Source organism: Eucyclogobius newberryi, unplaced genomic scaffold, assembly GCF_026437365.1.
Source record: "Eucyclogobius newberryi isolate DKJ021-1_F unplaced genomic scaffold, fEucNew1.0.hap1 SCAF_3, whole genome shotgun sequence".
In the NCBI taxonomy this organism is placed as follows: domain Eukaryota; kingdom Metazoa; phylum Chordata; class Actinopteri; order Gobiiformes; family Gobiidae; genus Eucyclogobius; species Eucyclogobius newberryi.
The window spans coordinates 22,063,133-22,090,367 of NW_027315945.1; the positions used below are offsets into that span (position 1 = coordinate 22,063,133).

Below are 27,235 nucleotides of genomic sequence, written 5' to 3' on the forward strand. Positions count from 1 at the left end.
TTGTTGTTTATATTTTTTATATTTTTAGATGGACAGTACAATCTGTTCAGTTCCTGCACAAAATAGTATATTTCCCTCTTATAATTTCTGTATTTTTGTTTTATACTTTTCTTAACAAAAGGTAGCTGTACTTCTCTGAATGCTGCGTACATTTGCAATGCAAATGAACATATATACAAAAATATATGGCCCAAAGAATGAATGTTTTCAATAACTTACATTCAAATGATTCAAGTGACAAACAAAGAACAAGGACACTCGGCTGTTCCCCGCCACAAACTTGGCACTTAACATATAAATACTGTATGTTTAACAGTGCATGGGCAGGACCACGGCAAACCAAATACATAGTGAATTATGGAAATGTCAGCTCTTCAAGTGCCACAGAAATGTTCATATTAGACAAAAAAAAAAAAAAGCTTAAAAATACATGTTGACCATTCAAACAATTTTCAAACATCATTCTTCTCACTAATTTTAAATTTCCTGAACTCATTGATCAAATATAGAATAATCTCATTCAGAAATGTTTCTCCCTTAACCAATACGGATTTCAGCAGTTCCACCAGCTTCAAGTATATACAGACAGAAAATCTTGTCTGGTTTACTAGAAATCTCCCTTTAAGCATTTCCACACACATAAATTAGATAAAAAGCTTGTAGATGCAGTGCACTCATTGCAGTTTCTATGTTAGATTACCGGTAATTAAATCCTGACAGAATCTGAAATTGAGAGGATAATTTCAGGACTTGCTTTATATATTATATGCTTGGAATATCTAATTATCAATTTATCCATGAGCTTCCCTACAGAATTAACTTTTCTGCCACTGTATTAATTTGAGCGGTTACATTTTTTGCTGGAAAATAATCGCTCTGGCTCTTTTCCTACTAACCTAAAACAAACAAACAAACGACTACTACACGAGAAACGGATCATTATCGCCCACTGCGTCCGTAGTCAAAGTGCTTGGACAGGTAACGTCCTAATGCCTTGATCTGACAGGGAAGCAGCAGTTTATACATATGCGTCGGTCAACTACAAAATTCATTCAGATTTACTACACATTTCCACAGGAGGCTCTTTAAAAGAAGTACTGAAATAAACCTGTCGTCAGATCTGATTCAAGATGATTTAGGCACATTATGAACATTCACAAAGCATATCAAAGGCCCAATCCAGCACAACATAGTCCTGGTGTTATTGCCACTGCAGGTCAAAACAAAAATTCCCTTTTTAGCTTAAAGATGTATAACTTTTTTGATGGAGGGTCCGTCAAATTTTTGTCTGACAAAAATTGCATTATTTTGCCTAGTATGTTGCACAGTATGTCATTAACTTATCATTTATAAGCGTTTATACTGCCAACAAAACACTTGGTTTGGTGGGGTGATTTGCTTGTTTCCATGGACATTAGTTTGAGATTACATTGTGTATAACAGTCCAAGCAGAACGTTTTGAACCCTCCGCCTAAAAATGCACATAGAGCCAAAAAAAACAAAACAAACATGTAACACATTCATGCCAGTACAAAAACAAGCAAATGCAAGAAATCATTCCATTAAATACTGAGTCCATATGCATTTTTACCATCATTTACAACAGTGCAGAAATGTTTTTGGTAATAAATAAAAGAAACACATTGTTTATATTTTAGAAGAATGATGTTTAAATATGACTTGAAGATAATAAAATGCATTGAAGGGGAAGTGGACCTATCTGGATTGGGCCTTATATCGCGTAGTACATGAATATACCAGCCATATAGGAAATAGACAAAAAAAAGGCAACATACTCTGCCTAGTCAAGCAGAATAAAAAATTACCACAGTGTAACAGAGTTCAGTTTTGTCAAAGCAACGAAGCGGGTTAGCCCAAAATCAATTATAGCTGTGCATAATAATTGACTTGAAAGCACTTTTTTTCATTTGGTTTCCTGTGCAAGTTAGTCAGAGAAGACGTTATGCCCCAAATTCATCTTCACTGTCTACTGAATCTTGGAGTATGAGATTTGGTCTAGTTTTTCTGCGTGTTGCCTGTTCTATTTGGACATGTTCTCTTGATTGTGTGGAGAACAAAGTTGGATTTGTGTGACTTTTGCTCGCATCTTGTAATTCAATAGATGCAGTAGTTTGCGGTATGAATATATCTGTACCTCCCGGGTCTTTCATTGCCATACTAGCGCCAACCAAAGCTGGATAGCTCCGGTTCCTTCTCAGGCCAGCATTGTACCCAGTCAAACCACCACCCAGTGCACCGTTTGCTAAGTTGGTTGAACTAAACGGTGCCAGCAAAGCGGCACTTCCAGATGAAGCAGATACAGGAGAGAGGGTGCGAAATCGCTTCAACTTGTCAACGAGTCTCAAGTTTGAAGTCTCCATTTGGCCGTCGTCATCTTCCTGCGCTGCCCATTCTCTCTCGGACTCTCCCAGGATTTCCCTTAAAATGGTGCGAGCTGGTTTTGAGGCGAGGAAGATGTCGCAGTATGGTGGTTCTTCCTGGCATGGACTGAACTGAAATAGAGGTCTAGTGTCGGGCAAAGTTGTAGATGTTGAGTAAGAATGAGGAGAGTTTGATGGCATCAGAAGCAAACTGCTGGGACGATTCACAGGTTGTCCGTCTTCAAGTTTTAAGGCCGTCCTGTCTGCCAGGGGGGTGGATGCTGTACTGGAATCCATGCCCCCATGACCCCTGTGAGGGTCATACACAGATGCAGAGATCCTCTGCTCCTGTAGGAGGCGTACCAGCCCGAAAGAGGTGCTGGTGGTCCTGGTTGAGTCTCGCTGGTTTGTAGAGGATTCCGCCAAAGGCAGGGACAGAGATAGACGTCGTGGGGTGAAGCTGGGGGTGTAAGACGGTGTGAGTGTGGTAGAGAAAGGAACAGTGTGTGTCGGCGTCCCAAGACAGGCACTGCTCTGATAGGACCCTAAGGACGAGCTAGACGAAACAGAAAAGGCGGGGAAAGTGTTACTAGTTTTAATAAAACATACGTCATTGTGTACTAATATGCATATACATGCTATTTTAGTGTCCATTAGTAAGACACACTTTTGAAAAAGTTAAAAACAAACAAACAAACAAGATTTAAAAAAAAAAAAAAAGTTTTTTCCATTCGATCCCATTATAGAATTTAAATTTTTAGTTTGGATTAAATAATTCCATTGGGACACGGCCAATGACAAGTTAGTTCCAGAAAACATGATCAGTAATTCAGAATAAACACTATGGTAATTTAAATGAGTATGAATATTTTTTACACCCAGTGACAAAACCACACTGTCATGCATTTCCTCACCCACTTGCACCACAATGGGTGCTCTCACTGCTCTACATCTGTCATATGAAACAACTCAACTTCTTCCTCATCCTCACTGGACCTACTGGGGCTAATCAGGGCACGGGTTTAAAAGAGCATATCATATAACAATATAGGACATGTTAATTCACTTGAAAGAGTATTTTACCTGGGTGACACCGAGGTCAGCTGGTCAGAGGGGTGCATGATCCTGCAGGTGGTGAAGGTGTACGTGGAGCTTGTTTGGGACATACATTTTCCTGGAAAATTAGCTGGGGGGAAGAAAAGGAGAGAACATGAGGACAAACTGTTTGAAACTGATTATTTAACGACAACACTACATACAGACAGATACAGTACACTATATTTACGGGAAAGGAGACAGGACAGTCCCAGAGCAGAAACACATCCATATTTGTGATAAGAACAGTTTATGTTTGTAAAGGTGAACTCAGAGTAGAGCAAGTGGGTCAGCTACAACCCGAGCCAGTCTGAATGTGGTCGACATGTGGAACAGCTGCACTAACCAAATCTGACACTGGTGAACTTCAGCACTGACATTTCACTGTGCACTTATGTGTGCCATTACTGTACCTAAACCAGATTTACAATATGTGTAGGGTGGTAAATGATTGGTTTGAATGAAGCAAGTTGGAAAATGAGAAAGAAAGCTGGGAAATGACAGGAAATTAAAAACATTAAAGTACTCAGTTTCGATGGATGCGATGACTGCACAGGATGCGGCTGGGATGGGATCATAACAGGACGTCACAGTTAGGGGGGGTGGGATGTCCATAAAGCTTTTCCCATACACTCCCTCCCGCACATTTATCCCCATGCTGCAGGGCTACACTGAGGGCAGGGGTGGTGCAGTGTTTGAGCCCAGCTAAGGGGTTCCCTCACCAGACAGGCGGCCCACTTCACCGGGCTGTAGGGCCTGAAGCTCCATCAGGTCCAAGTGTCCATTCATGTCAGAGGAAGACAAAGGGCTGGAGGGGGGGGGCTTGTGCACAGCATGTCCATCTTGTATTGTTTCTAAATGGTCTTTAATGGTGCCATTTTGGTTGCAGTAAGCAGAGGATGAGGAGGTTGTATGTGTCAGATCCACGACAGAACCATCTCCGGACAAGTTAAAAGAGTCACAATAAACTTCATCCTCCTCAGGCTGGTCCAGCTGCCAGCTGTCCTGCTCAGGCTCGTGATCTAAAGTGCGGAAGCCCTTCGTAACCACTCCGGGACGATGGTCCAACAGGCCACCCAGGTGAGGCTGGGCCAGCTGCTGCCAGGCATGGAGGGTAGCAGAGCCTAAAGGGAAACAAGACATGTCATTTGGAAAGAAGAGCAAACACAGCAGTCAAATATAAAGAGACATACAACGACTGTTTTTGCTTTCTTAGCTGATAGCTGCTATAGTGGAGGGGCATGTTTTATTAATTATATAGTAATTAGTAGAAATTAAACACTAGGTAAGGATCTTGCAGTTAAATACAAATGGTTAAAAAAGTGCCAATCAGGCAAAACATATTATCAACACCAAATATACAAATATCCATGGGACTTTATAATTTTTGCTTAGTTTAAAGAAATGCTGAATGTATGTATATGGGTGTTTTAGAAAATGTGCTAAAAGATAGGAAGAAAGGGAAAAACAAAGAAAAAGAGAAGAGCAGAAATTAGTATGATTTTTATTTACATCAAAGAGAAAGAATTGAACAGAAAAACTTTAAGAAAAAACAAAAAGGAAAATAAAATGTGATTTTTTGCGAGAAATTAATTGATAAATGAAAACCACACACACACACAACACCAAATACTGATAGTGTAAACATTTAACACAAGAGGGTGCCATAAAATACATTTATATGACCATGAAATTGGGTATAATCTGGTAAACATCTCAGTGTAACAACATATTAGTGTAAAATAAAGTGCTAAAAATATGTCACTTGTGTAGAGGCATTTGTTCAATATAGTCAAAACCCTAGGACTCCACGGCACTTTAGGGTCATAATTCAAACCAGCAGCGCGGTTGTGCGTTTCTAAAGTAGAACGAATACTGGGGGCTGAGAGCGCCCTCTGGTGGCTCTAACATTTGTAGGAGCCCAGTGACTAAAGCAAGAGGAGCTCTGAGCTGCGGCTGTGACTTCAGGGAGTGGCCAATCTCTAAAAGACTAGAGGCCCTCTTTATAGGGCTAGGAAACAGAGAGGCTTGCACTGAGATGTTGGAGTCACTACAGTTGTGAATTAGGTAACAATGTTGTTGGTATTTTGGAAAATTCTGATTTTCTAAATCACGGAGAGACTGGTGAATGCTCATGTTTTGATTCTGTTTGCCTCTAAAATTGGGATCTCGATTATCCTTCTCCACAATTAACACCTCATTGCTTTGTGCTATATAATCACCTTCTAGTGGCTTTACAATCTGCAGCTTCTCAGGAAGGTAAGATCGTGCTGTGAATGAGTATCCCGACCAGACGCTCCCAATGGACGGATGTGTGCAGAGTGAGAACAGACTCTCTGTGGGGGTCCCGGGACCTCCACTACCTTCTCCATCAACCTTCTCATCATCTTTGGCTAAATAAGCCATTTTCCTCTCCCTCTCATCCTCAAAGAAACGTTTTTCTGAGAGGTAGTTATCGCGCCGGAGCGACAAACGGCGCAGAGCTGCTTCAAGGTCCTTGCTCCCTGGGGTGCCTGGGGTCCCTGGTGGACGCTTGTTTGAGTCCTCTGATCTAGAAGAGAACACAAGATAATAGATGGTATAATCACAATGTATACAGTTCATCACACTAAATACATTATCTAAAAGCGTCCTACCCATTGTCTGAGGCCTCCAGAAAACTGCCGGTCCTGTTGTCCAGGATAATGCCACTTCCTGTGTCACTGCCTAAAACAGAGTTACAGCAAGGGGTGCCTTCTCTGCTGGAGCGCCCAGAGTTGAAGCTGGATGTCTGGTTGGAGCCAGGGATATTGAGGGGGGACGGGGCCAATGAAGACCGCTGCTGACGCATTAAATTCATGTTCTTCACTGTCTGAAAGACTCGCTTTGGCTGCAGTCTGATGAAAGAGAAGTTCATTCATTTTATTTTCTGTATACTAGAGAGTGGACTAAGATGTTTTTGTTTGTGACATGCATAGGTTTTTACTATTCATTCACTTTCTGTTTTTAGGCGCCTTTTGATCATGTTTCACCAATCAAAAGATATCATATTTAGTTTTTAATCGTCAATTGTTTTGACAACGGTGCAACATTTTCATTTGGTATTATGTAATAAGTAATAAAAACAACATTGCAGTTAAAAATACCTTTGTTCTTCTACATCCGGGTCATCGTTCTGAAGCCCTTTCCTCATGGTGCCTTCTATTTCTGCTGCTAAAGAATCCTGCACCAAAGTGAAAGAGAAAGATAATAGCAACCAGATTTCGGTAGTGAATACCAAAAAAGTAAACATCTTTCCCATTTACTCACTAAAGGAAAGAGTCCGAGGGAGTGAAAGCGTCTGGGTGTGCTCAGTGGTAATGTTTTATTTCTGAAGTTTTTGAGTTCCTCTTGAGCCTCATGCAGCATCTCCATACACTCGGCGTACTTGTCCTGTAACTCTTGCAGCTGAGCAAGAAGTGTTGCAAAAATACATGTAAAATATCTTGGAAACATTATTTAAATAATTGGTAGTTATTTTGTTTGATAAATACTAATGTTTTATTTGCAAAAAAAGAGAAAGATACACATTTATATTTGAATCATCAGAGGTTTTGAAATAAAACAATCATACAAACATTAAAATTTCTAAGAATAAATAATGTTATTTTGACAATGCAGCTCTACTTCTTGCTTTACCTCAGAATCAGAATCAGAATCAGAATAAGGTTTATTGCCATTGTCAATGAACAAATTCACAAACATAGGAACTTGTCCTGGTGATTCAATGCAACACAAACAACAAAACATTGCACAATGAATACAAAACAATGAACAATGAATAGCTACCTCTGCAGTGAGTTGACGTTGGGCGTCTTTGGCCGCTCCCAAGTGCTGAGTCAGCTCTTCGTTCTCCACAGCGTACTGGAAAATAAATAAAATGAAGACACAGGTGATATTGTGCACCATAAAACGTGATTATTATATCCTCCATGATTGTCATTGGTCTTTACCCCTTTGGCTTTTTTCTGCAGATCCACAATCTGTGAAAGGAGGTGAGTGATTTCCTCCTGCTGCCTGGTGGCATCTTCTGTCTTTTTGGCCAGTTCTTCAGCGATTGACCCAATCTGCCGGTTTGCATCACCTGATTGAAGGAAAAAAGTTAGTTTTGAAATCAAGAGCATGTTAGCTGTAGTAATAACATGCTAATAGTCTGCATTGTGTGTAGATACTCACGTAGTTCCTTAACACAGTCATTAACCAACTGCTGCTCTTTCTCTTCATAGGAAATTGTTTCTGTTTCCAAATGATTCGCCTAAATATTAAAACATCAGTAATAATTACATTTCTACATTTAATAACATTAAATAATTACATTTATTGTACCTCCGATCGCAATGATTTGTTTTCTTCCTCCAGATCTTTGAGTTTCTTTTGCAGTGAATCCAAGGGGAAAAATGTTGGAGGGGAGACACTAGTTTCAGGGGCTCGGACACTGTCAAACAAAAACTCGGCTTACTGAGGTAAATGGTAGTAATTCGATGTGTGTGCTGCCTGGTTCACTAATTGAACTATAATTGTTTTTATTAAAAGGCTTAAGGAACATTGTAAAAAAAATGACTTCTGCGTGAACCAGTGCCCTACAGAGCTTATAGCCAGGAAGTTAGCCTTTGTAGCTAATGAAATGTTTTTGCATTATGGTTGCATAACTGTGCTGTAGGGGGCCTTACGGTGTGGAGGTGGTGGACTCTCCTTCGCTCTCCTCAGCTGCACTGGTGTAAAACTGCAGCAGTTCATCTTTCATGGACAAGTCATGACGCAATTGAGACACCTGGAGGAAAAAAAGAGGAAAATAAATCAACTAAACAAAGACTATAAATAATAAAGCCCAAGTAGATGGTTTAGTTCATACTTCCTCTCGAATGTGCTCCACTTGCTCTTCCAGAAGCTCATTCCTCTCACTCAAGCCTTTGTTTTTCTTCAGCAGTGACTGCCCGATGCGAGCGGCAAGTTCCAAGTCACGCTCTTTCTGCAATGAAGCAATTTCTTAATAACACAACAACTCAAAGTCAAGATAGTTTTATTATCAACATCAATTGTTTTATTTCACATAAGTTAAGTGTCTGAAAGGTAAGAAAAAACTGTATATTCTGAAGTGCGACTTTGTAATGAGGTTGGATTAGAGTTGAATATATTCAGTAGATATTTTTTTTTAGTTCAAAATGCTGCAATCATTTTGCCACATAACATTTTGCCGTGTCACATAACTACATCTGACCAAAGTACAGCCGTCTGTTGTAAACGTGTTCCCCATTAAAAACATTTAAGTTTGGTAGTTCAAACCCAAGTCTCCTTAGACAATTGCCAGTTGTTCAGTAACGCAGCAGTTTTAGTTAGCTACAAGGCTACAGGATTATGTTTACACTGGCTTTTACCTCCTCCAGAAGTCGAGTGACAGCGTCAATGTCATTGTAGGTCTTCGTCATCTGGCCCACTCTGTCTGCACACAGCACTGCAAATAAATAAAAATGAAATTATGATATAATAGGTTTTAAGTTCTTTATTATATGGAGTTCCTCCCAAGACGTAGTATTCTGTTAAGATTGTGTGTTACGATTGTGTGTAAATCTACAGAGGCCGTGGGTTATTTCATCACATATCATCTACTATAGGATTACTTTTTGCACTTATGGCCATACTTTCTTCAACACTTACACCAAAAATCACACTGCACATACCCAGATGCAATATTGTGTTCAGTCTCAAACAAATATCTAAGCACCTCCACCCAGCTCCTTAGAAATCAAATGCTCGTGTTATCAGTCAAGGTGGTCACTCAGGCGCCACACCTAAAGTTACACAAAGTCTAGTCCAACACTGACTAATTAGGCTGGAAATAAAAAGTGCACTGCAAAGATTTATTCACCTAAATCTAGACCAATTCAACTAAATGAACACAAAAAGTTTATAAGCGTATTTCAAGAATTCTTGATCACATACTGCACTGGCAGATAATTTCACTTGTTTTGCAATGATATTTTCTGGATACCCTTCAGATTAGTTATCAACTTTTGTGATAGTATATTTAAGCTTGTTTTATCAGATGGAAATCACTTTCAGCCAATGCAAGCAGTACATTTACCCCAGTATGGGCAAATTATTAGGTTCATAGAAAGATTTTCCAGTGAGACCCATACAGTATATACGGATTTGGGTTTGGCTCCCTTGAGGATAGTCGTCAAGGTACACAATAGTTACCAAAGAAACTGTTTTGGTGATCAATGGAAAAAATGCAAATAATCTATACATGTAAATATTTCTCAAGTAAAGTTATCAACCCTACAAAGGGGTGTTTGATAAGAACCCCATATACCTATCATTACTTCCTGGTAAACAAAGTGTGCAGTTAACTCCATGGCAACAACAAATATGATAAAACAACCACTCTACATTATATCCATTATTGAAGTAAAAAAAAAATATATTGAAATGTAAGAAAACATGAGTGTTTTATTGTACTGCTAATTGAGGAACATTACCATTTCTAATGTAATTGAACAAATGATTCATACTCTATTGTTATTTCTATTGTAACCAATACAAACATTTAATTTGTGTCGTTAGTGTTTCAAACCAGTTTTCCTTATTCTTGATGGGAAAATGTTTAACATTGCACTGCATAGGTGAAGGCTGTAACCCAATATTGGTGACAGGTGATCTGGATGTTTTTCCAGATCGTTTCTACACAGAGAGAGACAGAGTGAGTAATTCAAGACAAACTCGATCACTCTCCCCTTGTGTCCCTTTTCCGTGACCGGGAGCGAAGGAAAGAAGAGACCTAATGTAGTCTTATATATGCTCCCAGAGTTCCTCTTTGCACATTTAAGGTCAAATAGACAACAGTTTTTATTATGTTGATGTTGTGGTCATAAACTGGAGAATACTCTTATCGTGGTGGAAAGTTGTCAGGGTAAGCAAAAATTTTGGTATACAGTCATTGCTACTGGGCAACAGCCTGTCAAAGGTTAATAACAACAAACGCAAACCAAGACAAAAAAACAGGGGATGACAACCACAAACACACAATTGAAGTGGAAACATTTTATTTTTGTAAAAATAGTTAAGAGATATACACATGGAAATAAACTACTTTTAGGGTATCTTCATTGTTTATTGGCTAAAAAATATTCTTTTTCTCCTTTGATTACATAACAAAACTTGTATTTTCAGTGAAAACAAGTATGATTTTTCCACCTCTAACTTTACTTTACTATTATTGAAGACAAAGTTGAGTGGATGCCATTGCCACCTTAACATAAGCAAAAATATACGAGACAGACCTTCCAACACAAGCTGTCGCTCCTCGTCTTCTGTCTCCTGATCCTGCTCTGAACCTTCAACACTTGTCCCACATAAATATTCCTCTGGGTCTTCATCTTCATCCTCTAGTTTGGTGCTTTCACAAACGGGAACACCAATACTCTCGTCATACTCCTCTGACTGGTTTTTACGCTCATAGACCTCGGTTTTGAGCAATGCCATATCACACTATTGTTAAGACCAAATGCAAATATGCAAAGCCAGCAGGTGCAACGCCATGGCTCCAGCCTGCAATGTCTGTATCCAAGGGAGTATTTTCAGTCACTATCTAACCTGGAGGTATAAGGTGTGAAGTGAATCCAATAAGAATCGCAGGAGGATCCAATGTTTACAAAACGTCCCCAGCAGTAATCCATTTTAAAAGAGAGACGGCTGACTTAAAGTCTAGTCTGGCCATTGTATCATTCATCTCTTGTGGCATGTCAATAAGATGACAAGTTGACTCCTCCCCCTCATTCTGGTTGGTTGAAAGAGGGTTACTTTACTTCCTTTCAAACCGAGGGGTGAACACGTATGGCCAATGACAAGACAGCTACTACAGCTCTCAAACGGGGTCAATGTAAAATAAGAGAGGATTAAAATTAATCTGTAATATTCATCTAGGTCACTTACAGTTCACATGTGTTGGAATAGTTTGCACCGTTTACCAATAAAATAAACACGTAAAACACCACAAGGTATACAACTTTCTTTCTTTCTTTTTTTTAACCAAATTAAGTCTTGTTAAAATAGAGTGCCAAATCAAATGCTGATTTAATTGTACTGGTTTAAGTAATGCACTGCATCGCACAACAAAGCAAAGGACAGAGGCGACGACATTACTTCACATACAACTCCCCTTTCTTTAAGCGTCATGGTACAGTCTGGTCAAACTCTCGCCTCTAAGCCAGGTAAAGCGAAAGGCCAGCCTCAGTGTGTTGGGTGGGGCAAGGGAAGGTGTAGTTTTCACCTCTACTTTATATAGATTAGAGTCAGACCGGAGCGCCCAATCTGGATAAGATTTTACAGCATTTCTCACCAAACATTTGCACAATTAAAATGCAGGCACTATAACTAACAGAGCCAAAAAACCCTTTAAAGTTTGCTACACAGTTACCATCAACACATGAATCATCCCAATTTTTCTGCTCAGTACGTGCCATTCCAGTCTTGTAATTACAATAATTGGTCTAGAAAGGGCTGGCAAATTAGACACAGCTTTATGCGTGAACAGGTTTGTTCAAAGGCCCCATACATACAACAGAGCAAGCCACAAAAGAGTTTGAGACAGGCTCCTCCTTTTCTCACATGGTTTAAAATTTGTTTTCTAGTCACGATTGCAGCTCAACTTCTTTTCACGAATCCATTCAACCAAACTACACATTACTTAACTACTATTAATAGGAAATTATATAATGAATAGACAGTTATACCAGTTTAACAGTCTTGTGAAAATATATACAGAAGGCAGAAAAATAAAAACAATTCAAACAATACATAAATATGTAGTTTTCAATAAAAAATACATGAAAAATCAGATAGATAGAATCAATCAAGCATTCTGACTTTGCAGTGTTAGGGAAAGGGACTTTTATTGGCAAGTTTAACTGACTTTTACTCGTAAAGGCCAAAGTAGCCGAGAACTATTTGACAAGCGACTATCAACAATCCAATGGTGAGTATGAGCAGGAGGCAAATCATTGATCTAAATATACACCAACCTACTTCCTCATTCCCTTTCTCACCTCAAACTAACACAACCAGCTGTTCTATTTCTGGGCACCATCAGACATTTTATGAGCAAAAAAGAATGTTACTACTCTGAAAATAATGTAAAATATTACATGATCTAAAATCCCATTAGTACTGCCATGGCTGGACACAATAAACAATGCAGAGGGTTGAACAACACTGCAGAAGATGAAAATGGTAAGTACAGATTTCAAGAGCGCAGAGCTGTCTGGCAGATTATGTAACATTTGAGAGCATCCCTTACACACATGCTTAATATCATTCTCATTAGACCTCATTCTCACTGACTGGAGTACGTCATTTTAGCGGTTACCGGTTCCTAGATCCAATACGATAAAAGAATGAGATACACACAAAGGTTTAAATAGCTTTTGGAATTGTAAAAGGTAATTTCCCCCCCAAATAATAAATCATTGTTTACCACAACACCAATACTGCAATTATTACCTTAATGGCATAGGGAAACTACATTAAATGAACACTGCATGTTTTCAACAGTACATTACATAATCACTGCATCATATGTTTATGGTTTGTATCCCCCATCCTAATGTAATGACCTATTAGCACAACCTATAGTAATCAAATCCTCCGACACTTCTTGTTTTTCACACCTGCGTCTCCCAACAACTTCCCTGGTGGGCTTTGGCTTCCCTGATGACCATGGTAAACAGCTGCAGTAGTCAAGTAGCAAACAAACAACCAGCAACATTTGACCGATCATCAAATGCAACAGCAGGGCTTTAGTGTCCAGCCTCCGGCTCTGGCACCTTCACCACTTCTCCTCATTTTAGAAACTTCCAATGACTTACCACGAGGAATTGCACTTGTTACAACTCCCACAAAGAGCAGCTGCTGTCTGCTTGTGAAACCACTGCTTAGTCACTGAAACACACTGCATGGGATTTATAATGAGAAGATAAGATATGGACTGAACTTAAGTCACTCAAATGAATCAGAAATGTGAGCAGATTAGTTGGGGTTGTTTGTGGAACCATGAAAAAAGTATAAACAACATTATTCAACTTTTCCAAAGCTAGTACTGACAATATCTGGACTCATAGTAGGCCTACTTTATCCTTAAAAGGACTTACCATCTGCACACTCCTCATAATACCAGTCCAGCTCGTAGTAGTCAGCTTTAACAAACTTCTGCCCCTTGGCCTGGCCTCTCCTCTTCATCCTCACTGCTTTGGTAAACAGATGTCTAGAGTGCAACTTATTCTCGGCATACTCGACTTCAACAACATATCCTCTAAAATCCAAAGTCCTGGTATGCTCGGAAACAACAAGCTGTCACTGCATGTAGTAGCATTGGTTAGTTCCCATATCCCATCGTGCCAAGCGACCAGCTGTCCCGCAGTAACTGTTGGTGAAGGTCCAGTGTCATCTTATGTCCTTTCTGCCCCACACTCATTAGCAGCAAACGGTCTTCATATTGTTGGGGTCATCAGATAGAGAACGAAACATTGTCGTTGATCTGCCAACTTATCCATTTTTGTGTCTGCTATGCTTCATAAAATGTTCAGTTTCCTTTAAAATGCTTGGATTTTCAGGGCATCCATCTTCCAATCGTCCCAGTCACCAAAATGATCTGCTGAATTCATCAAAAATACAAATCTCCCTCTGTTACTCATGTTTACATTGTTGTTACTCCATCCTCCTTGTTTGTCCTCTGTCCGTATCGCATCTTCTCAGCTCCAACGTAAAAAAATATGTCTTCCGATTCTGTAACATCCTCATATAGGGGCAGTCCTAGCTCTGCACATGGGCTGCCACATCTCTCGCCAAGCTACAAAAAACACAGAGGTGATCTAAAGAGAGCAGCGTGTATCGAGCAGCAGTAGCAGCAGTCACGGGTTTTGCAGCAGAAATGATGAGACTCGTGACACATTGGACTGGGTGGGGCTAAAAGACTCAAACAACCAATAGGATTCTTCAAGCATCCCTCTCATCAGCATCTTGCCCCCACCCACTACTTCCCTGCCTGCATCGCTCTCCCTCCTCTTACATAGTCCTTCTCTGTGGTTGCTATAGTAACTAGCTCAAGGCCTGCGGAAGCCTAAAAGCTGGAAAACGATGTGTTGGCTGTGTAACGTTGGCAGAAGTGATGTGGCCAACGCCAAATGAATGAAAAAATTGTTAAAAAAGGAAAAAACAAACAAACATGGGACAGTCCTATTTTGGCTGAGAAAAAAATGGCCCAATAGTGACAAAGTAGGAAGTCAATGACAAACAGGACAAAGGAAAATGATAGCAAAAAGCATCACACGAGATGTCAATTGAAATATAATTTGAAAATAAAACTAAAGCCAGCAAAAGGATGCTAAAAGAGAGACTCAAAAGGGCAAAGGCCAACATGTTTTACAATAGGACTTGTGTAACGCTGTTGCATCACTCTTTCTTCACATAAATTTATCCATTTAGTTTTGACTTCAACATTCAAAGAGTGTGATGACTAATATGGTATTTGGTGCTATACAAAGTAACCAGGCGATATTGACAAAAATGTATATCTTGCAATCATTTGGAGATATTATGTCAGTCTAACAGAAATGTGTTAAAACATGTCTTTAAACATATCACTTGAGCTTTAATTATCAGACAAATAATAATATATATAAATAATATACTTTTTCCATTTTTGTAGCTTTTTACATTTTTTACTACAAATGATACACTTGATATTCCAGTTTTGCATACCTTATATATATATATATTGCCCACCTCTAGATGTATGTCTTTTCCACAGTGCATAACACTCTATGAGGCTTGCTATCATATACTGGCTCTTTTACACTTTCAGGGAATATAACAATAAATGTGTATAGTTTGTTTATGGGTAAAATGTATCATATGGTTGGTTTTCAGTTTTGTACCACATATCCATAAGGTTTGCTCTACAAGACTGCTTGAACACGGCTTGTAAGGGAAGATTCAGTCATGTGACTCTGACATCATACAGTCATGTGACAGTGAAGACACCTGCTGACCTCTCTATTATCCATTGTACTGGTTCACACTGAGATTCGCTGTGCAGTCTGAATAAATAATCTAGTGTGAACAATATCACACAAGTTTTTAAATCATATGTATTGAGAAAAACATTGAGGATTAATATTTAACATGCTTCTTATCAAGCTAAATCAATTATGCATAACTAGTACTGGTTGTATTATTAGCCTATGCATTTTCAAATACAGTAGATAGTGTTTTGTGATTTAATCGCATGACTTTAGTTTATGCCCTTGGCAGGCCAGGCCAGACCAATGTCACAGTCAGTGTTGATATGGGGGACTGAGGTTAAATTACAGTCTTGCGTAGTCACTATTTTAAAAGGAATTTATTTTTAGTAACAGTTTTATCCTGAGTCACCATCTGAAAAGACGTGCTCTAAAGAAACTCAATTATTCATAGTGGGAAACACACTACTGCCTGGCTCGACCTCAGTGGCCAGTGTACTGTAAGTTTTAGTGATCCATCGCAGGCCGGCAGGATCCAGGGCCAACAGTTTAATGTGATAACACCAGAATAGACTCGATGCGCACAATAGTGAAGAGAGAGAGTGCACTAGTGGGATACATAGATGTATTTGTTGTGGCAACCTCAGCAGCTGTGGCCACAAAGAGATGGACAGTACTTTCACGCTGCCACATAGATACAGCTATGAATAACGGGGGAAAGTTCTCATTGGTTTGCACAGGTTTGACTATTATCGCTATGAATTATTGGCAAAACTAGTTTGAGAGAATTTTGATATTGTTATCTATTGTACTGACCTGAGCTGCCTCCTTTATATAATAAGTTTGTAGTGAACTGTCCCTGTTCTGACCTTGTTGTGTGTGTCCAGTTCAGTGTTGTCTGTGATATCATCTTTAAATGTGTTGCTCTTCATTGTTTGTGATCAAAACTGTGACAAAAACACTATGATGTTAAATGTCACGTCAACCTTTGGACAACAGATAATAATTAGGCTATAACCTGTTAGGCTATCATCTGTTTTACATATTTCATTAATATGTGTTATCCAATTCTTAAATAAATACAATATTTTTTTTATTTATTTAGGGATTATGTTTTTAAATAGATTTAAACAGACTATCAGTTTAGGATTGAACCTGGTTTAATATTGGTCTAGATTAGTTTCTTCAAGTTTTCAGTCTCATATTTGTAACTAGAGTTTATTGTACCATGGCTCGATTTAAAAAAAACAGCCATGAATATTGTCTATTGTAATAAGTAACAAGTAAATTAAAAAAGCACGTATGTACTTACAGAAATATTTGAGAGTCTCCTCTGTCTGTTCCGTGGTCAGGTCGAGGGGAGAGCTGGGATCCACCAGTGGAGTATGCAGCCAGTCATCTTGGTCGTAGCCAAAGATGGTGTCGGCCCTCAACTTGTACACAGGCAACTGTTCCTCCAATAAACTGATAATCTCAAGCTCCGGCAAGTCAGTACTGTTGCACACATCTGCAAAACAAATGAAAGATTATTAGTCATATCAATTAGTCAAATATAAGGCAGTAAAAAATATAAAAAATAATGATTTTGTCATTCAATAAACTGATGACAGTAACACAATACAACAGAATCACAAAGAGACTATTATTTTAGGTCTAAGGCGCCCTCTAGTGTCCATTACACAAAATAAAGATAAAACATACAAGCAGGCTGCTACTGAACTCTTCTAAAGATAATGCAGTCAAAATAAAGAATAAAAAATACACTGTGTTCTATATTATGTACTATGAATTATCTCAAAGGTAAATTCACAAATATGAGGCTACTGGGGCTGAAAAGGAATTACCGGTATTCATAGGACAATTGCATTCTGATATTATAATCAAAACATAATCTAGTAAGTCAACTTTTGACAGCGTTTTAAGGGATATGTGTATGTATATAAGTATCAGGACACATACTGTGTCAAACTGAGTATCGGAATACATATTGTATCGTGAGGTTCTAGGCAATACCCTGCCCGGGAAAATATAGAAATACATATAAAAAATGCACCATGGAACTATTTTTTTGTTAACTATGTCTGATACACAATCAAAAGACACCACAAAAGAGTTGTCGTGCCCACTGTTCACACGTCTATTTCGGTTTGCTATTAAGAGCTTCATCCACTCAGGATGAAAATACAAAATCATACCTCTGTTTTAACATGGAGGAGCCGGGACCGAGTCATGAATGAGACGAGCAATAGACAACAGCACCCACCATTAATTAACCAAATAGAAATGCAGCCTATAGCAGTGAACAAGACAGAAATGCCTTGTTGGTGTGGCGTCTGCCTCTCCCTCTGGATGTCTATGTCTGTGAACAAAGCTCTCTGTCACTGTTGCTAATCCAGACAGAATGACTGACTGTGCTGGAAAAGAAACACATGCACAACAACCGAGGGAAAAGCAACAAATAAGGTACATCTATAAAGCTAAAATAGTGCTAAGAAAATTACAGTTTGGACCGACTTGTGGTTGACACTTCAGGCACCTACCCAAAACAAACAGTGGAAGTGGAAAGAAATGTTTGGCATCAGCATCTTTACATGACCAAATACAGCCCAGACAGGAAATCATGAAGCCATAAAAGGAGTAGTGGCTTTCTTAAAGCTTTCCAGCATTAAGAGTTTGGATGTTTAAGATATAGGCAAGTAGGCAAGGCAAGGCAAATTTATGTGTAGAGCAGAAGAAATAGAAGGCAATTCAAAGTGCTTCACACAAGTGGAAAAATGCATTAAATAGTAATAAGTAGTGATTGAAAGTTTTAACTTTTTTAGTACAGAAAATGTGTCGTTATGGACGATTTAATTCAGCCAGTGAAACAAAAACTAGGCATATATCACTCTCAAATAAGTGTACTTGAACTATAGAACATGAAGAGGACAAATGGCAGGACATGCTAAGATTAGCAGCAGACAGAGACGCTGTGACAAGAAAGCTCAAGTTCAAAGTAACAATAGTCAAGTTGGTCACAGTGTCAGTGTAAGCGATAAAGAACATATGCAGACACACATACTGTCGCAAATATTAAAGCCATGTGCGGGACAATTTTCTGCTATTACAGTAGGTTTGTGGTTAAATTGAGTATAACGCTGCATTAAAACAGATTCCAGATCGGACTTAATCCCATAAATGTATGGACAAATGTTAAAATGAGGTCAATGGAGACGTGGGTAAACCATCCCATAGGCTGGACACAGACCTCCCCCCTGCAGTATGAGTGTCACGCTGCCGAATCACATGGAGACAACTTTAGACATAGAATAATTCACTGTATCAACAGGTATAAAATGTGCTAAAACCAATACTTTAAGAAGTGAATGCAGAAATACCATTACAACTACAGTATGTAAAATGCTTAGGACTTAATGAGTGTGTTCAAAACTGAAACCAATGTACAATCCAACCAAAAGTAGATTAATTGATAGATCTTAATTGCAAGACTCAAGGACCACTAGCAGATCCACTATAATCTGTTAACAACAAAAGGCAGAGAAACAAGTGACTGAGTGTGACAGGAATGACCCAAGCCCAGACCCACTGTTATTTACAAAGCTTGTCATTAGCCGTGCTAGCCCAGAAGCCGGTTTCAAGCGACAAACGAACACTTCACTTCTCAAAGTACAGTACAGTATACTCACTCATGGTGCCCAAAACCACTAGTGCTTCTTCACCCCAGTCACATTTTCAACTGGTCCAAGAGACATAAACCTAAGAAGTCCAAAAACAGGAAGAACAGACGGGCTGTAAAAAAAAAACTTCCCAAGGACAGAGAGAGAGAGAGAGAGAGAAGGCTGGAGGGAGAGAGCAGCGAGGAGACCCGAGCCAAACTGGTTCATCATGCTTCACATGCCAATGACGGTACACACTCGGACCGCCCCATGTGCGCAGCCCCCTGAACCCTCCTCTCTCTACACTATTCCTCCGACTAGAAACAAAACCAGCAGGACTCTGGAGCGCACACTGGGCCTGGCGAACAACTTGTTCTTGTATAAACAACATTTAAGAGGGACAGTGTATCTATAGATATCTAGCTAATCTATAGAGCCAATACGCTTAAATTCAAATACTGAAGATTATACAGCTTGTGTTTGAACTTGAGCCACAGATTTATTATAAAACGTATACCTCTTTATCTAAAAATAACAACTACTCTTAAATAAAAATATTCAGTGCAGTAGTTACATTTTAAACTATTTTTCATCTGCTGAAGGGTTGGTAAAACAGAGATTAACCTCTTAAGACTAAAATGGGTACTACCGGTAATTGAGATATCTATAATCACAATAATCTATATATAGCGATTAATGATTTAAAATTAAATTAGATCTTCATTTGACTGTTATCATTACTGAAGAAACATAAATTAGACATACATAGGATTATGATTGCATTATATACAAATTATACATAATAGTATGTATCCTGAATAGTTTTAGAATGATCTTGGTCTATATCACATGGCATTACCGAAAACTTTTTGTGTTGTAAATTGTATTAATTATAAGCATGGTAATATCTAAACTGGTATCAAGAGAGATAAACGGGTAGCAGTGTTGGCAGCACCGGGGCTGCTTCTGAGAAAGAACATGGAGAAGAGTTCATGACCAGGGTCCAACCAGGTCTTCAAACGACATCCACACTATTTATCTTTTATCTACTACTACATGAGAGCAGAGCCTCCCCTACAGCACATGAAAGAAACATGAAGGTGAAAAGTCATTATGAAAACATTGTTAGTAAGACAATCATAAATGTAAAAAAAGCAACAGGCAACCTAATACATCAAAGAATACAATTATGTAGGTGGGGCAGGCTGAAGTGCTGTGAGCAGGGCAGAAAGTGGGAGGAAGATATGTAAACATCCTGGGTCCTGTAGAGGCAGAAGAGACGTCAGCTCGGGTGGCAAACAAAATTGGTTTCAGTTGGACAAGCACGCTTTACATTTTCCTCAAACATCAATAATGACCAGTGCATAGTAAACCCAGACCAAGATTTGTATGTGCTCAGCTGGACAGAAACTTCATTCTTTAGATTCTTTAAATTGTTTCATTTGCTTATTCAACTCATCACATTCTCATCCAAATTTCCATCCATTATTCATTGTCTTTTCACTAAACTAGCCCAGCAGTGTGATAGCCAGGCCTTTACATCACCACTGCTGGTAACCACAGAGAATTAGCCTAACAGCTAGGAACTTCCTGATGGCCACGGGCTTTCAATTCACCCCTTTGTGTTCATTCATCCTCCAGAGTAATGCCATTATACACAGATACACCCGCCAACAAGGCTACCGCTCACTGTTCACTGCAAAACTTTGAACAAGCTAGAACAAGTTAGGAAACAGACAGGATAGACATGGTGGTACTAGGACAAATATGGTTTAAAAATGCATTTTTGAACAAAGAACCAGCAGATGGCAGTATTTCAGCAGTGCATGTGTACACAGTTCAATGATTCAATAAGTGTTGTAACATTTAACAGACTACCAGATCCACTCCATTCAGACACTCCCTGCTGCTGTCCATTTTTCTGAGAGAAGGCCGTTTGTTTGGGTGGAACCTTTCCTGCACTTTGTTTGAATTAAAGGAACTGCCTTGCTGACAAAAGTGTTTCCTTTCTTTAGAGTATCCTTGTAAGGGTACCGGTAGTCTAACTATGTGACAAATAACAGAAACACTTATCAGTGCAGATATGAGCTGGACTGGCTTACATGTGGGCAGTTTCAAAGCCAACTCAACAACATGTAAAACCATCAATAAGGATGTAAGTGTTCAATAAATCAGCAAATATACACCAACAGACTAATACTAAAAAGTATCCAAATGAAAAATATTGAAATAACTTTAATTTAACTCACAGATGCACGGGAAGCTACAAGATGTCAATATTGGACAGAGGAATAAAAGTAACTCAATCCGTTTTGGCGATCAAATAGTTTTAACTAAAATCACAGTCAGACATGAAAGTTATTTGTAATTCAGGAGATGCAAGTTAAGTATTGTGACTTCATCTTCAACATCGACGCCACAGTGTGTTAAAGCCTGTTCAGTGGAGACAGAACTGTAGAGTTTATCCCCTCAGACAGACAGAGTGGGATGAGTGCCAGTGACAGAGAGTCCACTGGGAGCTTCACTTTCACAGGCTGTTTCTGCTTCAGAGCAGAGGTCCCCTGGAGCTATCGCTGACAGGAAGGGACTTTAAAGGGTCACTAACAGGGACCCTTTCTCACAGCTTCACAGCATCCCCCTATAGAGTTTTCTAAAACCAATTCCACTCACAAACAATTTAGAATGGATAGTTTTTGGGCAGGTTCTCAGCTATCCAGGAATAAGTAGGAGAAGTTTATTCACCTTCAATATGGGCCCAGGGGACTTGAAAAGTCAACATACCATAAGATACAAAGTATGATACAAAGAGTCAACATATGTTCTTCAAATGTTCAAGCCCCATGACTATGCTTCCAGAGGAGAAGGTTTAAATAAGTGTAGCAAGGCTCCAGTTATACAGTATTATGTCAGAATTAGACAATGGTATGTCAAAAAAATAAAAATAGTACTGCAACTAGGATTGCAGTAGTATTTTTTTTAGGCCGTGGCTGGAGAGCCGCGGCGCGGTCAAATTGCCGCGCAGTTTCAGGGACCGCGGCATTTCCCTTACAGCCCGTTATAGCCTCATGGCTAACCCTAACCCTAACCTTAACCTTAACTCTAACGTTAACTCTAACCTTAACTCTAACCTTAACTCTAACCTTAACCCTAACCTTAACCCTAACCTTAACCCTAACCTTAACCTTAACCCTAACCTTAACCCTAACCTTAACCCTAACCTTAACCCCAACCTTAACCCTAACCTTAACCCTAATCCTAACCTTAACCCTAATCCTAACCTTAACCCTAACCTTAACCCTAACCTTAACCCTAACCCTAACCCTAACCTTAACCTTAACCCTTACCCTAACCTTAACCCTAACCTTAACCTTAACCCTAACCTTAACCCTAACCCTAACCTTAACCCTAACCCTAACCTTAACCCTAACCCTAACCTTAACCTTAACCCTAACCCTAACCCTAACCTTAACCCTAACCTTAACCCTAACCTTAACCCTAACCTTAACCCTAACCTTAACCCTAACCTTAACCCTAACCTTAACCCTAACCTTAACCCTAACCTTAACCCGGCGCGGTCAAATAGCGGCGCAGTTTCAGGAGCCACGGCACGCGGCCGGCACAAAAATAACATGGCACTGCAGACACTCCCTTTTTTTTACATGAAATTGTAACAAACAAATGACTATTGAATGTTGTGAGTCTGCGGCAAGTTGGCCACTGTCCAGGGTGTACCCCGCCTAAGGCCCGAAGTCACTGGGATAGCTCCAGTCACCCGCGACCCCGAAAGGGAACAAGCGGTAGAAAATGGATGGATGGATGTTGTGAGTGTTTTCTTTATTACAATAGTCCATGTTGTTTACAAATTACAATCGTTAACATTTAAAAGTATAAAGTTTGAATTATAATTAACTATTATTCCCTAAGCATATTCCTATTTGTTAATGTGGCTGTGTTAGGAATCAACAACGCCTGATTTATTAAGCTATTTACCAGTGATGGTCTCAGCATCTCTGTGTGTAATGGAGCAGTCCTGGAGCGTGGCCTCCAGCCTCGCCTCACTCACAAACTCCTCCTCTCGTCCCAGTGCGCTGGGCAGCTGTTGTCCAGGACGTTTGCGGTGTGTTAGGTGAGGAGGGAGCGCGGTGTAGGAGCAGGTGTGGGGAGGCACCATCCAGGAGGCCAGCTTGGCACCGTGATGTTACACATCCCGGACCACAAACAGCATTTTGACTAAAACAAGAGGTCTCCACACACTCAAGAGTAGAGAGGACAGTCACGGCACACACCTGAAACAGACAGGGAGAAAGATAATTTACTTTGACAACCAGACAAAGACCTACCAATACACCAACAAAAATAACACCAGTGGGAATGTTCGCCAGCATTATTCAGGTCACAATATCATAAAGAAATAAAGTGCTTTTTTTCTGGCTGCTTGTCACATCAGCTAATTTAATTTTAATTAACCAGCCATTCCCAACACGTTTTGACAGACTACCTTACAAAACCTTCCGCATTTGAACAGAATGTGGGAGGGACTGGCTGGTCTGGTAATAAAGTTGTCACATACTAGAGGACAAGATAAGATAGCCGTTATCTGTCCACACAATGGGGAAATTTCGGTGTTGCACACAAGTAGATACAGAAGTAAAAGAACAGATTACTTATAGGAAGCTTTAAAAAAAACACTCTTAATAGAAAAACTCCTATAAACAAAACGCTTAAAGACAAAACCTTTGAATGGAATGGGCATCTTTTAGACATTGGGAATGAAAAATAATCAAGGGATTTTACTGTTGTTTGGTCATGGTAAGGGCTGAAACAAGTTAATTTATGAAACAATTAACTAATTTGGTTAACTGGTCTAAACGCAGACGCCAACAAATGCCATGTGCGGAAAGGAGAGGTTTTATGACTCAGACAAAGCAGTAAGTACTTCAAAATGACACAGGAAACATATAAAATCTTGTATTTTGATGAATAACCTACCTGTCTGTAAGTATACTTGGTCAAGCTCTACTCAAGCAACATCACTTTGCCTTGGTCAAAATAAGTACAAATCTTAAATTAAATGTGCAATCAAAACTACTAATAAATTGATTGAAAGATTAATAGCTAGATTAATGGAATATCAAAACAATCATTACTGGCAGTACTAGTCGATAATGGTGGGTAATTGCACAATCGTGTTACAGTGTTTATTCTCACAATAATCATAACACTAAAACAGCCAGCGACTAAAAAGTGTAAAAATGATGGCATAACAAATACATAATAAAGCACAGACTTCCGGCCCAGCTCTGAACAGGAACTTCTTCTATTAATAACAACTTCTGCACACATGCACAACCATCAAGAAGACTCCGTTTGAGATTTGCTGGTCCCCCCACAGTGGTTGGCTTTTTCTTTTGTTTGGTATATTTGCTTAACTAATCTTGGACAGACTAAGCAAAGCCTTTTTGTGGGAAGTATTTACGTCATACAGTTTCCATAGTTGAGGAGGACACCACATCTGTAATGGCCAAACACTGTCGCTAACAGCAACAGTCAAAAATACATCTTTGCTTGGAAGGACACCATCCAAACCATGTGAACCTATCATTTTCCCACAGAGTACATCATTAATTCATAACGCAAGTGTGAAAATCTTTATCACTGCATTTAGGGATGCGTTATGTCCACATTAATGTATATTAATGTATAATTTAAACAAATTTACAAATTGCGATAAACGTATCAAACAGGAATTGTGAATTTCAAATATTGACATGCCCAGAACAAAACATCAATGTGCATTTATAATAACAGACTGAGAGCAGTAGTTCACTATGGTAGAAGAGCAAGACATAATATTAATGAGGTTGGAAAAACTCCACTAAAACAATTTGTTTAGTCAGCTTATTAGCTAATAACGGCTCCACCCAAACATTGCTAGTTCTTTTCCACAAAGGGTAACCACGGGAGGATAAACTGACAAGCAGTTCTGTTGCAAGTTGATAATACCTTAAATGAAATATCAGAACAAAACAAATTCATGCAATCTAATATTGCAGCCGTTATGTCGACTAAAATAGTGAGGTAGGGATTTTATTTTGTGTGCCCTATAAACCCCATATGCAGACACACAATTGGCAGGTGTTTTCAGCCATTGGGCCCAAGTGTCCTAAAAGCTTTTAGCCCATCTGCTGCAGACTACTCAAACTGTCAATACATGGATTAACAATACATGATTGTCCTGGTTTTAGAAGCTCAATGCTTTGTCCTTGCTTTAGGGAATTTTGCTTTATATGACTTTTGCCATGTTTGTTTTTCCCTTTAGGCAATAAAACTGTGCAGCCATAAACCCACATTATGTACAGCCTTTGGACACGTTTAATGAGACAAAATAATCTACTACATTAAAAATGACCCTGTTATTAAGGGCAACGGAAAGATTCTAAGAAGACTGACAACAAGGCAACCATCATTCATAATCAAAATATAGTAGCAACATAATTTAATCAAGTGTTATCAGAATGCATAAGATTAACATGATGATTTTCCATTATCTATGATTGATAAACAATCAATAATCCAATCTCCTGTATAGGTCACATTCAATCTTCTTCCGGTGTTTACTCAAAGGGAAAGAGACAAGTTACTTATTCTTGTTAACATCAACCTATTGCCAACAATAAGTAAAAGTATTTTTTTCTGAATATCTTGAGCTTGGAGAGAATCAAAAAAGTTTACTTTTCTGAAATCCTTACAATTATTTTACAGAAAAGTCAAAACATAGGTTAATTTTGTTGTTGAACTATATTATGGCCATCAATTCATATAAATTGGCAAAGGTAAAGTAGCGTAAATTCATAATCTTGCTTACTGTACTGCAAATGTACAACAGAAACTGGGCAAGCATAAAAACAACATTTGACTCTTCGTCTTTGCAGTCCACTTTTTTTAAACATCTAAGTCCATTATTTTCCATAAAGATGCATGTGCCAGTAATGAATAGATACGGCATTAATGTTTGAAATGATTAAACATGTTAAATCTGTGTAAATAGTTAAAGCTTTTTGAAGTGAGCATAGGTTGTAGAAATTTTACAGTAAGTTATGTGCAAAAGAGAAACAAACAAGATAAGAGTTATCTCCTACTGGTTACTCAATGTATGACTGAAACTATCCACATTTGATTCTGTGGACATTTCTCAACACTGGCTGTGTAAAGAGGAAAGAAGTCCAGACAGTGAAATAGTGTCAGATCAGATCATGTGCTTAGTTGGGAAAGCTTTTAGCTTCTCACTTTACATTAAGATAAGATAAGATAAGATATTCCTTTATTGTCCCACATGGGGAAATTTCATTGGTGCAACGCAGGTAGATACAGAGGTAGATACAGAAGAACAGATCATTTATAGGAAGTCTGAAAAACACTTTCAGTAGAAGAGCTCCTATAAATAAATAAAAACTCCCATAGACAAATAAATAAATAAATACCATTTCATGTGATCCCGACAGTAATTGCACATGAATATGTGTCACGACAGCACATAGATTGCACATGAATTTCACAGTAATTGCACAGGTTAACCCACCCTCAGCACAAATTCCGAATAAAAAGTTATAGTATATGAATATCTAAAGCAAAGGATACAACACTAAAAAGTGAAAAAGTAATGTATTATTTTTCATATTATCTAATGTATTTATTCTAATTATATCCGTTTTATTCACAATAGCCACTCACGTTGCCTATACCTTTTGAGTGTGCTTAAATGTGTTTATGAAACTCTTGATCACTTTCAAATATGATAATAACAAGGTTAGTTTACAAGGCATCGGTGACAAAAAAGACTTACCCTAAAGAAGATGGTGCAAATCCCCGGTGCAGAGCTTTGAGATTAATTCTGCTTTCTCTTTTGGGGATCGATAAAGAAGGCTCAAACTTCACCTCTGTGCAGAGCCATTGCTGGGCAGCTGTAGACGATAAACTCTCAAAACTCTAACTTTGAACACAGAAAACCAGTGGTAAGTTTGAGCAGACTTGCATGTGTTCGTATGGAATTTGAGCACTTGTGTTTAGAGTG

At 38.8% G+C, this 27,235-nt stretch overlaps 1 protein-coding gene across 6 annotated transcripts; it reads right to left on the reverse strand.

Moving 5' to 3' along the window:
* Window positions 1-27,226, reverse strand: trak1a (trafficking protein, kinesin binding 1a). 6 transcript variants are annotated; one of them, XM_072461610.1, is made up of 17 exons: window positions 27,008-27,226; window positions 23,155-23,394; window positions 16,821-17,015; window positions 8,870-8,946; window positions 8,347-8,463; window positions 8,165-8,265; window positions 7,821-7,929; window positions 7,671-7,749; window positions 7,448-7,578; window positions 7,284-7,358; window positions 6,765-6,902; window positions 6,602-6,678; window positions 6,113-6,352; window positions 5,699-6,027; window positions 4,199-4,600; window positions 3,465-3,567; window positions 1-2,937 (listed from the first exon to the last, which is right to left on the reverse strand). In XM_072461610.1, exons 2-17 carry the CDS (start codon window positions 23,333-23,335, stop codon window positions 1,962-1,964), a joined length of 3,330 nt encoding a protein of 1,109 aa, XP_072317711.1. In that variant the 5' UTR covers window positions 23,336-23,394; window positions 27,008-27,226; the 3' UTR covers window positions 1-1,961. The 6 variants fall into 6 exon arrangements, with proteins under 6 accessions (XP_072317711.1, XP_072317710.1, XP_072317713.1 ...); XM_072461614.1 differs by lacking the exon at window positions 27,008-27,226 and adding an exon at window positions 3,296-3,386 and having other exon boundaries at window positions 2,831-2,937; window positions 23,155-23,431; XM_072461609.1 differs by lacking the exon at window positions 27,008-27,226 and having other exon boundaries at window positions 23,155-23,432.
* Between the last annotated feature and the right edge of the window lie 9 nt (window positions 27,227-27,235).

Bases quoted from the DNA above. Each gene is read 5' to 3' on its own strand.
- trak1a (XM_072461610.1), bottom strand. From the start codon at position 23,335: ATGGTGCCTCCCCACACCTGCTCCTACACCGCGCTCCCTCCTCACCTA. The intron at 6,679-6,764 runs GTGAGTAAATGG...ACTTTGGTGCAG, and splicing joins CCCTCGGACTCTTTCCTTTA to GATTCTTTAGCAGCAGAAAT. The intron at 6,028-6,112 runs GTAGGACGCTTT...GTTCTCTTCTAG, and splicing joins CTGGAGGCCTCAGACAATGG to ATCAGAGGACTCAAACAAGC.